The sequence below is a fragment of the Quercus lobata genome, chromosome 9, assembly GCF_001633185.2.
Source record: "Quercus lobata isolate SW786 chromosome 9, ValleyOak3.0 Primary Assembly, whole genome shotgun sequence".
NCBI classification, from domain to species: domain Eukaryota; kingdom Viridiplantae; phylum Streptophyta; class Magnoliopsida; order Fagales; family Fagaceae; genus Quercus; species Quercus lobata.
In genome coordinates, this window is record NC_044912.1 from 13,407,890 (window position 1) to 13,422,709 (window position 14,820).

Genomic DNA, 14,820 nt, shown 5'->3' on the forward strand with positions numbered 1-14,820 from the left:
TCATTTCCAAAATTTAGCATTTCTTAGCTACTTAGCTACAAAATCATAAACTACAAGTTCAGTAACACCTAGAACTCGTGCATGACTGTCCTCTTGAACCAATATAGAAATTCTAAATCTCTTGCAATTAACAAAAAATAAATAAATATACTTTTCCCACTTTTTTGCACCTATCATCATATACATGGAGTTACATGTCTCACTGTGAAAAGCCTGAGGTTTCATGTCTCCTTTTTGAGGTTTGATGTCTCACTTCCAGGCTTTTGAGGTGGAGGCATTGTGGTGGCAGCTTCTCGAATGGTAGCTGATAACAAATTATACACATAAAATTACAGATCGAAACGCATGTGTATACAGAGAGAGAGAGAGAGAGAGAGAGAGAGAGAGAGAGAGAGAGAGAGAGAGAGAGTGCGTGTGTGCTGTTTAAGAATGACTAACCTTGGGGCTGGCTTTGAGTTTCCAAATTGCCTTCTACTGAAGGTATCTGGCCCTGCTGTTGGGCAGCAGATGCCTTTAGCTGCTCTTCTGTGATCTTTAAGTACTCTTCAGTGGTGTATGCTCTTTTTGGGGATGAATCACTATCTGCCATTTTAGAGAATAACATGGTTCTGTCAGATTTGTTTAAAAGGAAAGGAGGGTAGGGGAAGGAGGTTGGAGTTTCTGATTGGTCTTGAGGATATGAAGTAGCAAAAAGCATCTCAAATGGAACTAGAATTATCATTATTAACTAACGCAATGAGTTAAATGATCAGTGGAACACTTGTCACACAAGCAGAAAAGTTAAATGACATAATATGCAATCATTAAAAAAAGGAAAGGCTAAATTACAAATTGCACTCTCTAACTTTGCCTAAAATTCAATTCAGTCCTATAACTTCAATTTCATTCAATTCAATCCTCTAATGGATACTAACAAGAGGAATGAGTTGAATTCTAGGCAAAGTTAGAGGGTGTGATTTGTAATTTAGCCAAAATAATACAATAGTGATGAAATTTCAAATGGATAGAAAATTTTTAAATCTTTCTAAGACTTGATTATCATGATCATGCAGATATCTCAATCATTCAGTTTCCTATCCTAACAACTGTCAATCAAGTATTTTATACACAAGAATTATTCTGGAGTGTGAAATACTGTTTCAACTGCCTAAATCAGTAAGATCCCAAATGAAAACCACCGAATAATCAGACAGTCAGTATTTTGTGTTTAACCAAAATAGGTCTATAAGAGAGTTTTTAGTATCAGATATTTGACCCAGCTGGGCTAAGTTGGGGCTCATCAACTAGAAGTCAAGAATACAAACCAAAAGTTTTACACTTTCCTCTCTTGTGGCCTTCTACAAAGCAGTAGCTTCAATCTTCTTATCAAAGCTGTCAATGAGCTCTAGCTCAAATGGTACCTTCTCCCTCCATAAGAAAGGGTGTAGGGTGACCTTGAGCCTTTTTTCTTCTTCTTTTTTCCCCTACTTAAAAATAAAAATCTTATTGGAGAGACAGTTCTTGACATGCTACCTGGAAGACATTTAGGTTTTTTATTAAGAAGAAGATGGAAAAGAGAGAATCTGAAAATTTAGGCATTATAGTCAGAGGTTTCATTTTGGAAGGCAGTTGAAGGACCTCTAATGATTTTTAGAAGCATCTGTTAAGTTGATAAAATTCTTAGGTTTTGAACATATCTGCTTATCAGACCCCCACCCCTGCAAATCAAAAAAACAAATTTGGCTCCCTATCGAGTAATATTCTATGTGGTTTGAATGGACGTCACATACTTGAGAATTTTTCTAGATAGGAACAGGGTTTACCTTGATAACTATTTACCTATATATAAATTAGAATGGCCATTGAATATGCTCATTCTCCTAATTGGTATTTTAGTTAAATTAATCGCTTAGATCTTTCCTTTTTTTTTTTTTGATAATTAGCTTAAATCTTACTTATGCTCCGCATTAGAGGTCTAGTAAACTTGTTAAAACTCTTACTCACCTTTTAGCAATTTAATGTTTCATTTAAAATCACTAAATTGCTCTTTTTGGGTGACAAATGCAAATGTTCTGCCTAAAACACATAAATCATGCAACCTAATACTCAAGTAAAAATACTGTAGGCACAAACTATCATGGTAAGTCCTCTGTCAAAGGGCTCACAAACATTTGACATGAAAACTTGTGGCATCAGAACATAGGCTTATAAAGATATTAAATTTCAAAATATAAGGACCTCTCAAAAATTAACATAATATATCAATTTCTTTGGAAAGTGGGAAATGTTCCCAATTAACATAAATCTGAACTCCAGTTGATTGATTCTATAGAATTAAATTTCCAAAATGACAACAACATGCTTCACAGTCAGCACTCATATTTGCCATTTCTGCATAGATAGGAAACCAGCCAATGCTGGCATCTTTTCTAACAAGTATTTTTGTATATTTCAGGTTCATATGAAATGGTACTACTATGAAAATTAAATAAGGGCTCAATTAACAATAAAACAATATAAATTTAATGTAACGTAGATGTTGAATGACTTAATTACTCACTCAGATCAACTACAGTCTGAGAATCTTTAGTGATGGTAGTGGAGGATGGGGTTGATGTAGCACTGGGTTTGATGGAACTGTTAGTGTTTTGTGTTGAAATGTCATCAAGACCAATCTCCCGTTCAAGGGTGCTCTTGAATTCCCTTGAAACTTCCTACATATGAATAAAGAGGGCACCGCTAATAAAATCAAGGCTTCTCATGAGTGAGGTAATCAAGACAAATTCAACCAAATGTTTAATGCTTCAACCTGAAGTTCTTTGATTGTAGGTTGGAATGCACGTAGAGTTTTGCCCAAATTCCGAGCAACCTGCATTTAGCTAACTTAAATTGAGATACCAAATAGATCATCCAAAAGAAGCACACACACACACACACACACAAGAAGTAGAAATGCAAGCATGTCTAGGCACTCAGAACCTGCATTATTTTAATTTGTCACTCCTCAAGTCTCACTCCAGGTTCTAATGTGCTCAGAAAAATAAATATAGAGATCGCACAACATGACAAGCATGTAATATAAGCAAGCATTCCATGACAGTCAATGAATATTCTAAATCTCCTTCAACCAATATGCAACTTAAATTTGTATCCAGAGAATCAAGAGCACCACCAAAATTACAATTAGCCCAGCTATCACTAACCGCAACCCCAGTTTCCCAACTTTTTGGTATAATAGAGCTAGTTTCCCCCAGTTTTTTTACTAATGTACATGTAATGATGCGAACTTCAATCCTTGTGTGTCTTTTTGATAAATAAAGAATACAAATATGTTTCTTGACATCATGTATAGATCCTTTGTATGAAAGGTATCACTAACACCTTAATTATCAAAAAAGAAAGGTATCACTAATGCCTTACCTACAAAGCACCCAAAAAGAAGTAGACAAAAGAATACAATAGTCCTCATAAATTCTGTACTAATGCATAAAGGAAGAAGCAGGGAAGCTAATTATATATGCCTCTCCTATAATGCCATATTTTCTTTTAACAGTGATTTAGTGGCAACGGATTAAAGTACAATGTTGCATAGAATTCTAGCTTTGGTGTGTTTCCTATAAGGCTTGTTTTGTTGTTCAGAATCTGGGATGTAACTATACGAATATAAATGGTAATTGGGAACAAGGCCATAACCATAATACCTACCAAATTGGTTTTTTTTTTTTTTTTGCAGAATTGCATAAAACAAACAAAAAGAAAAAAAAGAAAAGGAAAATCATAAATCATAAATACTGGGTTGATTCAAATAAAGATCACATACAACTATGTAGACTATTAACAGTTTAGTAACCCCTCAAATGTAAGACCTGAAATTTTAAATTTTATACAAACAACTCACCTCAGCAAGACCTTTAGGACCAAAAACCAACAAAGCCACCACCCCAATGACCAGAGCCTCAGGTGCTCCAACCCCAAACAGAGATGCATAAACCACCTTACCCTTACATCTCCCTTTCCTATCTGCACCACCGTCATTTCAATTTCAAAAGAAAGCAAAGCACACGTTCCAAATGGATTCAACTGACTTGAGAAAACAAAGCACAAACCCAGATGAGAAAAAGTACCTGACTTGAGAGGCTTTGGTGTGATTGAGATACCCAGATGCTTTAAACCACTCCATGGGGAGAAAACACCGAGACCCAGTGGAGGAAACCATGCGGAAAGATGAAATTTTGGGGTTTTGGGGTGTGAAAATAGAGAAGAAGATGAGGTATAGATGGCTGATTTTGTAGTAAAACATGAAGATGAGAATGTGGGAGTACAAATTGCTGAGGCCATGACCATGTGTGTGGTCATTTGAAAATTGATTTGCTTCTTACACTATACTATAGTATCTGATTTTTGATGTGGCTTTGAGTCATGGCCTTCGAAAGCAGTCCAATATTATCTTCATCATGGAAAGTAAGAACAGAAGCTGTTTGGAGTCTATTACTCTTTGGACATCTCTGTCACTGTGTGTTTTGTTTATTGGAGTGGGGCTGCGAATTGGGCTTTGACCATGTGACCCAGAAGTCCTAGCTCATTAGGCTGTGAAATCTATCTGACTAGCCCAGCTGACTAAGATTTTTTTCTTTTCTTTTTTTCAATAATTCAATAGTTTTGGAGAGAAAATTTCAATCTTGAATATCTCTTTTGAAAAACACCGTAAGGTATCAATTAAGTTATAAGTTAAGATTCAAAGTTTTAAACAACAATTAAAAATGAGAAAATATCCTCTTACACTCATTTTACATCCACTATTTTATATAATATTTACAATTAATACGTTGATGTATACATTTTAAAAGGTAATCTCTATGTTAAAAACATGAAAGTGGACGAGAGAGAGGAAAAGCCCACTGAAAAAATTAAAGAAAATTTTTTATCAAGAAAACCTTGTGGGGGTATCCTTTTTTTTTTTTTTTTTTTTTTGTGCTGGATAATTGTTTATTGCGTGGGATAAAATCCCGCGCTAATGGTTACAAGGAGAACCGGGTAACACTAGGCTACAAGGCCTGGTGGTGCTTGTGGGGGTATCTTTGTATGGTGGTGAGTGGTCTAAAATGGCCTAAACTTGGGCCCTTAATGCGTTAAATGGCTGGGGAGGGCTATTCTATCCCAGAATCATTCTGAGAGGAAAAGCCCACTGAAAAAATTAAAGAAAATTTTTTATCAAGAAAACCTTGTGGGGGTATCTTTTTTTTTTTTTTTTTTTTTTTTGTGCTGGATAATTGTATGGTGGTGAGTGGTCTAAAATGGCCTAAACTTGGGCCCTTAATGCGTTAAATGGCTGGGGAGGGCTATTCTATCCCAGAATCATTCTGAAATGGGTTAATCAATATTGGGCTGGTTATGAACTGGACTGGTGAAGTCCTATAAGGTAGTTATGTTAATAGATACTATACTGGTTATGGACTGACAATGGGCAAGTACAATGGCCCAATCACCTCATCAATGGTAAATGATTTCTATAAAGTTAAATCTTTTTCTTCTTCCCTTTTGTTATTCTTATGTTATACCGAAGTGATGTTCTATTCCAAGATTTAATTTAATTTTTTTTTTAAGATAATAGATGGTGAGAAAGGGAGAGGTGAGAGATCATGTGTTAATTTACAGTGTTTAAAGATACTGGTATGTAGACTATAGCAAATATACAGAGTTTAAGTCTCATCATTATCTTTTACTATTTTTATCCTTCTATATATACAAATATAAGAAAATATTGAACATGGTCCTCTGACCTATCACAAATTGTTTGGCGGATAGGTAATATATTAGTGCCTATAGAAACTGTAAAACGCTAAATAACAAAAAAGTTTTGCAAAAGATTTATCATTGGAATGCTTTTGCTGTCAATCTAAGTTCAAATATTTTATTTTTTTTATTTTTATAATTTGTATTTTTTTCCCCCAATTTCTCGTGAACAAAAAAATAGGCGGGGCCAATTGAACAATGAGTGCTTGATCAACCCCACAAATCGTGCACTTTTTATCCTTAAGGCCTTGATTAAGATGGGTTGTCTACAATATGCCTGAGATGCTTGAACTTTGCTTATACTGTATACAAGTGTGAACCTAGCATTTTGATTTTATCATCACAGGACTATATATGAGGGATCTTGAAGCAATATTCTTAGTAGCTGAATATTTTCTGGTTCATATATTGACTATAAATCTGAAATCAACCCCCACCTACTTGATAAACTTGAACATGTGGTGTGCTGGTTTAGCTCTTTGCATTGTAGGACCATAATCACACTAAGCCACCCCATGACAGGTTCATCTTGTGAAGTATCTAGTAGCCTCCAGTGGACCCAACAATAAAGGTAGTTAGGTGTTTTTTTTTTTCTTTTAATCTTTTTTGTTTTTTTGGTTTTTATTTTTTTATTTTTAGTGAAAGTTGAGGGAGTTTCATGATCACAAAGATGAAAATGGAATGTCCTAGGCCAAAATGGCTACCAACCTAATTTTCTATGTGTTATTTTAGATAAAACTAAAAAGGTGAATCATCATGAATCAAACAGCTTTTTTATTTTTTATTTTTATTTTATTTTTAACATAACAATTCAAGGAACATATGCATCATGTTAAATAAAGTGAATCTACTAATTAGTAATTACTCCTAATAATATTAATATATTAGAATCCCATCAATATTAGAAATTAATTATCAATAATAAGCTAAGAGAGAGAATCTCATCAATATCAAACATTAATTATCAATTATAAGCAGAGAGAGAGAGAGAGAGAGAGAGAGAGAGTTAAGACAAAAAAGTGTCTCCTATGCCAATCTCATGAAACTCATGTTTCACTTATATGTGGGTTTCATGTATTCTAGTAAGGCATGGATTTTATGAGATTGACACATTCGATATTTTTCCAATTGAACAATTTAACTCAAGTCATCCTAACATGTCCTAGAGGTAGAAATTTCTAATAAAGCTTTTTAATGCGGTAGATAACCTTTTTTTTTTAATGGGGTAAATAAATTATTTATTAAAGAAAAATTGGGAGTTGGATAGGATAACTGATAACTTTACTTTAAAGAGCCTTTTTAAACCAACATTTGTTACCAAGACCGGGTCTAGAAAAGTGAATCATGATGATAATTCTGATTTCTGAGCTAGTCCAAAATCAACTAAAAGATACATAAAAGGTTAAAAAGCTAAGAATAATCAAACACTCATGGAAAGGTTAAAAAGGTAGAAGTTCAGCAACAAAGTTCCTTTTGAGAAAGAAAAGAAAAGGGAGAGACTCTGAGAGAGAGAGAGAGAGAGAGAGAGAGAGAGAGTCTGGGTGTGTTAGGATATCATTATCAGAAAGCAAAAGGATAATGGGTAGTAGAGGGGGAACCACTCGTGTAAAAGAAGAAAGGAAAGAAAGTTTTTATTTTTATTTTTAGTTTAAGAGCTAAAAAGGACTGTCACCATCTTACGCACGAGGGGTGCGCACAAAAATCCATCAAAAACAACACAAAGTGGAACTGCACACGTGCACTACTTTGAAAAAAAAAGAAAAAAAAAGGTTGCTTTGCTCTTTGTGCTGTAAAAAAGCAACAACAGTTAAAAAGAACAGGAAACATACTTTTTGGACTGAAACACCCCTCGTTCTTCACTATTTATATGCCATGGGACTTTGAGAGTACCAATTAGGTATTTGATTTATCAATGCTGCCAACGGGATTGGTTCAGTTGGTAAGGTTCGAATACTCTATTCAAAAAGTCTAGATTCGAGTCTCGCTACTAACAGTCTTCTTTTGGTGAGCAATTTATTAGTCCAATGTAAATTTTTTTTGAGGTCTACGATTGCCTCTCTGGTATGCGGTAACCTTCCTTTATCTAAACTTTTTCTTTTAGCATAAAAAATAAAAAAAATAAAAATTACCAATGCCTTACCGACACAGGTGACTTTTTGGGTAGAAATTGAAAGCTGAACTACTGAAATATATGTGTACAAAACTACAAATAATTCATGGTCTTATTTTCTCCACATGTTTGGCACTCCCTTTTTTTTTGGCTAGGTTGTTTGGCTCTCCAATTACTTATTCTTCATCATTTTTTTTTTATACGACAAAGATGATATTGGAAAAAAAAAATCCTTAATTCAAATAAAAGTCTAATCTTGCTTCCTAGGTGATATTTATTGTGAAAATATAGTGAACGTAACGTTTCTATTTTTGATTAACCATTAGTTAAATGGTTGACTTATTGAATAAATACCTACTTTAAATGAATTAAATTTGGAGGTACTGGTGTGGTACTAGCCTAATAGCTTTCATGCCTAAGTCAGAAAAGTTACGAATAAGAAGAAATAATTTGGTGAAATGAAAGTAGTCTCGTACTTATCCTTGATGAGAGTTCATTCATTTGTACAATTTCTTGTCTCTAGTCATTGTTTCATTATGGTTTTAATGGGCATTAAATGATGGCCATAACACCCACCATAATGTATGTGATTCAGCTGATTCTTGGTGTATGTAATTGTTGCTCTCCAAACTTGGTACTTAGCCCTTAATACTGGTTATCATACTTGTCAGAATGCTTGAGTTTTTTTTTGAGATCATCTTATTATCTGTTTGGGCCCCAATACTCGAACTCACTAAGCTTATATTGTCCATGGTTTGATTTTTTTCTACTTAAACTCTCTTGTCAATTTGGTCGAGCCATTTCTAGGCATTAGTGTCCTTTTCTAATCGTGGTATACTCACTTTTTCCAAATCAAGAACTGAAATCTATTTATCAATATCATAAATGTAGATTGCCCTAAAATATATGGAAGTTTCCTTAAAATTCTAAAATATATAAAAATTATTTTTAGATTATGAGAATAAACAAAATGTTTCATTGACTATCCTCTAAATTTACAGTTAAAAAAAAAAATTGCAGGCGAAAGCACACTCAATTTTAAAATTTGTTAAATTTTGCGACTATGATTGGTCAATATCTTTTACCCATTATTGACTTGTATCAGTATAACCCACTATTTTTTATCAACCACTCATAATCGTACATGTCAATAAGTTGTGAAATTTAATTCGAGAATAATTGTGTTGAAAATATTGTTGTTAATATCAACGTTACTCAGCAGCATATATTGACATACAAGTACTAATAAATGGGATGCCACCCCATTAATATGTTGTCACGAGAGTCGTGTGTTTTGAGCTACAACGTTCAGAAAAAACAGGAATATAGAGTAAATAACAACAATTAAGTCACGGGAATCTCACATGCACCCACACCCACCTCTCGTTTGGTTTTTGCCATTAAAGTCCTTTTTTTTCTTTTCTAACGTTTAAAACTTTAAAAAGGCCACAGTCAAAACTTTTATTTAGTGGCATCATGGGCAAATTTGAGACCAACTTATGGGCAATTCAGTCAATACATCTACTGATTACTATAAGGCTAAAAAGCATGATTATCTTTAATGAAACCCACGACGATGCTACTTATGCAACAAATCTTTGTTATTGGATGTTTGACTTTAAAAAAGATTTAAATAATTGCAGATTTCAAAAAAAAAAAAAAAAATTGGTGCAGAGAGAGAGAGAGAGAGAGAAAGCAGACAACTCCCCTTTCTCAAAGGAAAATGTTAGGTCGAGCGTATTCCCATCTAACATGTCTCATTGTCTGAGAAATGACGCGTTAATCCAATAATTCTATGCATTCGATTAAAATAATATCATTTTAACATATATGTCGAGTTTGTATTTCTTTCCAAAGCACTAGAAATAAAAATAAGTTAGGATATTGTTATTTTAGGATATATGTCATATTCGTGTCTTTTTTAATGCATAATAGTACTGAAAATAACTCAAAATTTTATTTTCACTCTAATTTTAGGAGATTTAATATGGATTTTTTTTTGGCTAAAATATAAATTAAATCCATTAAATTTGAGTGAATTATATCATATTCATTCCAGATAAATTATTGTTTTTTTTCATTTGTATCTTCAAAATATTCTGTCAATTTATTCTTACTATTGTCTGCTTTGCTAATAAACATATAAAAATTAATGATGCGTTTAAAAATTACAAATTTCTAAATAAAAATACAAAAACTAAAACAAATCATAAAAGGACAAAAATAGCTTGAAAAGTTTAAAATGATATTAACTTTTTAAATAAAGTAAATAATAAGATAAAGATTTTATTTACCAATTTCGAAAAAAACGACTTCTTTTTTGGACATCCCAAATTAAAATAGATGCCCAACAATTTAGGACGGAAGATAGAACAATTACACAAACCACCAAATAAAAATCCTTTTTTTTTTTTTTTTAACTTGCAAGTTACAAATAGTAACCAAAAAAAAAAAAAAAACTCATGGAATGATTAAAAAAAAAAGGGTAGATAGAATGATGTAGCAGTAATAAAAAGTTAGAAAGAATCAGAAAAAATGGGAACATAAAAAACAATAATTTTGATGGGACCCAATTATCCTTTCATGATGACGTGGTCACGATTTAGCGCAAAAATGGAGGAAACCGGAGAATAAAACCAAACCAATAGTCCACACATACACACATACATACTTCACACACACACACAGACAGAGAAAGAAAGAGAGAGAGAGAGAGAGACTCTGAGTTTTGATTTCTTGGTTTTTTATATAATAGCAGTGAGAGTAGTGACCGTTTCGTGCTCTCTCTATCTCTCTCTGTTTTTTAATTTTTAATTTTGTTCTGCCAGATCAAAAACTAAGCTCTATGTTCTCAAATCTCGCCGGAAAATCCAGTCGCCGTGAAAGTTGTTGTTGTTGCTGTTCCAAAAAGCAGAGCTTTGTTTTTTTGGAAATTGGAAAAGCTGGATTCGGATCGTGAATCGAGGATGAGAAGCGTGAATAACAGCGTCGAGACTATAAACGCCGCTGCCACAGCTATCGTCTCCGCCGAGACTCGTGTCCAGCCCACCACTTATTCAGTAAGTTAAATTTTGATTGCTTTTTTTCTTTTTCTTTTTTGGTCCTTTTCCTGTGTTTGGGAGCTGAGAAAATTGAGGAAAACGAAAGAGATTTATACTTTTTTTTTCGTGTTGGTTTGATTTTCTGTGATTCTTTTTGCTGGTTTCTTCAATTGTTTGTTCTGTTTGGCCGGTGGGAAAATGCAAGAAAGGTAGAGAATCTTTTTCTAGGGAAAAAAGGTTGTTAGGATTAGTTCATTTCATGTTTATTATAGTTTTATTTGGCGGGTGAGATGAAAAATTGTACGGGAAGTTGGATCTAACGCTTGTTTAGTTGTTTCTATCTCAAAATTAAGTTGATTAGTTAAGTAAGATCCAATTAATTAAAGGTTTTAGTAAAATCCCAGTTCTTATATAGTGCACAGGATTATAAATTTTAATGCTTTTTTGAAATTACTTTTGGATAAATATATGGTATATTTTTATGTTAATCATTCAATTTGCTTGGATGCTGAGAAACCAAGGGAAAGGAAAATGAAGAATATTTTTTAAAGACAAAAATTTGATTCTGTTAGGTGGGTTTCTTGGTTTGCTCAGGAAATGATAAGTATAAATTGTGAAATTCTCTCCTTTTTTTTTTTTTTTTTTTTAGAAATTAAAATCAATCTTTGTACGGTAACATTCCTTATGGTTCAAGAAATTTGATCGAGTTGTCGTTGTGCAATTCCTGTTCTGTGCATTCTATTGATTAGATTGCAATTTTTTTTTAAAGGTGATATGACTATAATTTTTATGTGACACACATTGCGCATTTGGTTTTAGAAAAGTAATAATGTTTTGATGATCCAGGACTTCAATTGAAACCTGTACGGTTGTGTGTGTGAAATTCACATATCATACTCTAGGTATGGTATATTGGAAGAAATTGTCAAACATTCCTATATGTTAAGTGGAATTAAATTTTCATTCAAATTGCAATGATATAGGGTTGCTTAATTTGCATTTGATGATGATTTTGGCTTGATTGAATGGGCCAAATGCTGAAATTATTTAAAGTTGGTATTGAATGTCCAACACAATGATGAAGAGGGTTGGATCTGTGCTTAAAATTGTAGTGAGGGACTGAGGGTTGTATCTGTGCCACTGGTGCATCAAACTACTCTTGTTGTGTATATGCACACACACACCCAAGTGTGCAAAATTTTGTATGTGTGACATCTTTTATTGAAGTTCACTAGGTGAGTCTAGCTGGGTTTCCCTCTTTTGGTCTCTACTGTTGTGTACTGAATGATTGTGGGTCTTACAAACCATAGAAGAAACGATATTTATGTTTCATTTAAACTCGTAGTAATTCAAAATTTGTTTTTTATTTTACAGAAAAGAAGATGGGGAAGCTGCTGGAGCCTATATTGGTGCTTTGGATCTCAGAAGAGCAGCAAGCGAATAAGCCATGCTGTCCTTGGTCCTGAGCCAGTGGTATCTGGAGCTGCTGTGCCTGCTAATGAAAACCCAACCCCCCCAACTGCCATTGTACTACCCTTCATTGCCCCTCCCTCTTCTCCTGCATCCTTCCTACAGTCAGATCCTCCATCTGCTTCCCAATCACCTGCCAAATTCCTGTCTCTCACTTCTCTTTCTGTCAACGCCTATTCACCAGGTGGAACTGCATCCAATTATACCATAGGCCCTTATGCATACGAGACACAATTAGTCTCACCCCCTGTATTATCTACATTAACGACCGAACCATCTACTGCTCCTTTCACTCCCCCTCCTGAATCTGTGCATCAGACAACACCTTCATCTCCTGAAGTGCCATTTGCTCAACTGCTAACGTCTTCACTTGACCGCAGTCGTAGAAACAGTGGGACTAATCAGAAGTTTGCATTATCCTATTATGAATTCCAGCCTTATCAACAGTACCCAGGAAGCCCAGGTGGCTACTTAATATCACCTGGGTCAGCAATCTCGAATTCTGGAACATCAACTCCTTTCCCTGATAGACGCCCTATTCTAGAGCTCCGCATGGGGGAGTCTCCCAAACTCTTGGGCTTTGATCATTTTTCAGCTCGTAAATGGGGTTCAAGGCTAGGTTCTGGATCTTTGACCCCGGATGGTGTGGGGCTCGGTTCAAGGCTAGGCTCTGGATCTTTGACTCCGGATGGTATGGGGTTGGGTTCAAGGTTAAACTCTGGATCTATGACACCAGATGGTGTGGGGTTGGGCTCGAGGTTGGGTTCTGGATCTTTGACGCCTGATGTTATGGGCCCTGCCTCACGAGACAGTTACCTTTTGGAGAACCAGATTTCTGAAAGTGTATCCCTCACCAACTTAGGGAATGGATGTCAAAATAATGGAACTATAATTGATCACAGAGTATCATTTGAGTTGACAGGGGAAGATGTTGCACGCTGTCTTGCAAATAAATCAGCAGCATCTATTAGAAACGCATCAGAATCTTTACATGATATAGTTGCAGAAGCCCCAACTGATAGAGAAGGGATAAAAACAGACACCAACAATTGTTGTGAGTTGCCTATTAGTGAAACATCCAGTGAAACACCTGAAAAAGCTTCAGAGGAAGGGGAGGAGCAGAGCTATCGGAAGCATCGTTCTGTTTCTCTTGGATCAATCAAAGAGTTCAATTTTGACAACACAAAAGGAGAAGTGTCTGATAAGCCCACCATTGGCTCTGAGTGGTGGGCAAATGAAAAGGTATCAGGGAAGGAAGCTAGGCCTGGCAGCAACTGGGCTTTCTTCCCAATGCTGCAACCAGGGGTCAGCTGACATTCAATTGATGCAGCAAGGCTTAACCTCTACAACTTTGAGATAGTTCTATGATGCTCAAATCACTAATTCATCTGGATGTAAATCTGATGGTAACAGTGAGTGGAAAACATAGTTTGGCAAGCCAGGGAGAAAATGATTGATAGACGATTTGTTGGCAGAGGTGAGACTTATGTTTTCAATTCCCTTGTGACTCTAGAGACAATGCAGAGAGGAAATAGTTTGTTGGGATTATTAGTATGGGTACTGATAGATCATTCTTTTTAGTGTTTTTTTACCTCATGTATACAAGAAAGAGCATTCACATATAGGTATTATGTTGTGGATTATTGTTTCTTGTCATCTGTAATAATAAGAAATATCATTCTTCCACAATTTTTTTTTTTTTTTTTTTTTTTTTTTTTTTTTTTTTTTTTAATAACAAGGGAACCTATCTTAAGAAGAGCCCTTTGGGCTCACCTCTAACCAATAACCTTAGGGCAATTGATCCCACCCGTCAGAACCAATTATAAAGTGATTCAAGGGCATTTACCCTCGACAGGCTAAGCAATTTATGCTCATGTCCAGGAGCAGTTGTGATGTATCTGATTATTAGGACAGTTCTGATTTCATTGATATATCTTCCCTCTATGTTCTGTATTCATCAATCCAATTAGGCATCTCTTGGCTATCCATCTGCCATTAGATTGTTGCATAATGCCAATGTGCTACAAGCAAAATGGGCTATGAAGAAGACCATCCTCGTTGTATTGTAGGGTTGTGAATTGTGACATTAGAGTCTGTTCAAATGTCCTACAGACAAAAGGACAGGAGCCCTGATATGTTAGTTGGCCCTGCTTCAAAGTTATGTCTTCACAGTATGCAATGCAACTACCCAGGTTTATTGTTGTTGAGGCTGTAACTACTTATTCAGAGCATGCAGGAATCTGGTCGAGACGAGATATATCTATATAATAAACCTATTCAGCAAAAAGCTCTGAATTCGCTCCTGCAGCTTTTATGCTTTTAATAAGCACAATTTTGCAGCAAACACAGCCATACACTGGACTTAAAAGGGCTGGCATCACACGCCGACAGCCGCACGCCTTGTCCTGCAAGACTTGTACCAGCACT

At 34.9% G+C, this 14,820-nt stretch overlaps 2 protein-coding genes across 2 annotated transcripts; one reads left to right on the forward strand and one right to left on the reverse strand.

The window, feature by feature from the left end:
• LOC115962289 (sec-independent protein translocase protein TATB, chloroplastic) lies at positions 1-4,475 on the reverse strand. Its single transcript, XM_031081197.1, has 6 exons — positions 4,104-4,475; positions 3,878-3,999; positions 2,789-2,848; positions 2,540-2,693; positions 439-582; positions 1-304 (listed from the first exon to the last, which is right to left on the reverse strand). The coding sequence occupies exons 1-6, from the start codon at positions 4,333-4,335 to the stop codon at positions 222-224; spliced, it is 795 nt and encodes a 264-aa protein (XP_030937057.1). The 5' UTR covers positions 4,336-4,475; the 3' UTR covers positions 1-221.
• Positions 4,476-10,538: 6,063 nt separating this feature from the next.
• On the forward strand, positions 10,539-14,082 carry LOC115960374. The gene is made up of 2 exons (XM_031079245.1): positions 10,539-10,941; positions 12,298-14,082. Exons 1-2 carry the CDS (start codon positions 10,849-10,851, stop codon positions 13,705-13,707), a joined length of 1,503 nt encoding a protein of 500 aa, XP_030935105.1. The 5' UTR covers positions 10,539-10,848; the 3' UTR covers positions 13,708-14,082.
• The last annotated feature ends 738 nt before the right edge of the window (positions 14,083-14,820 follow it).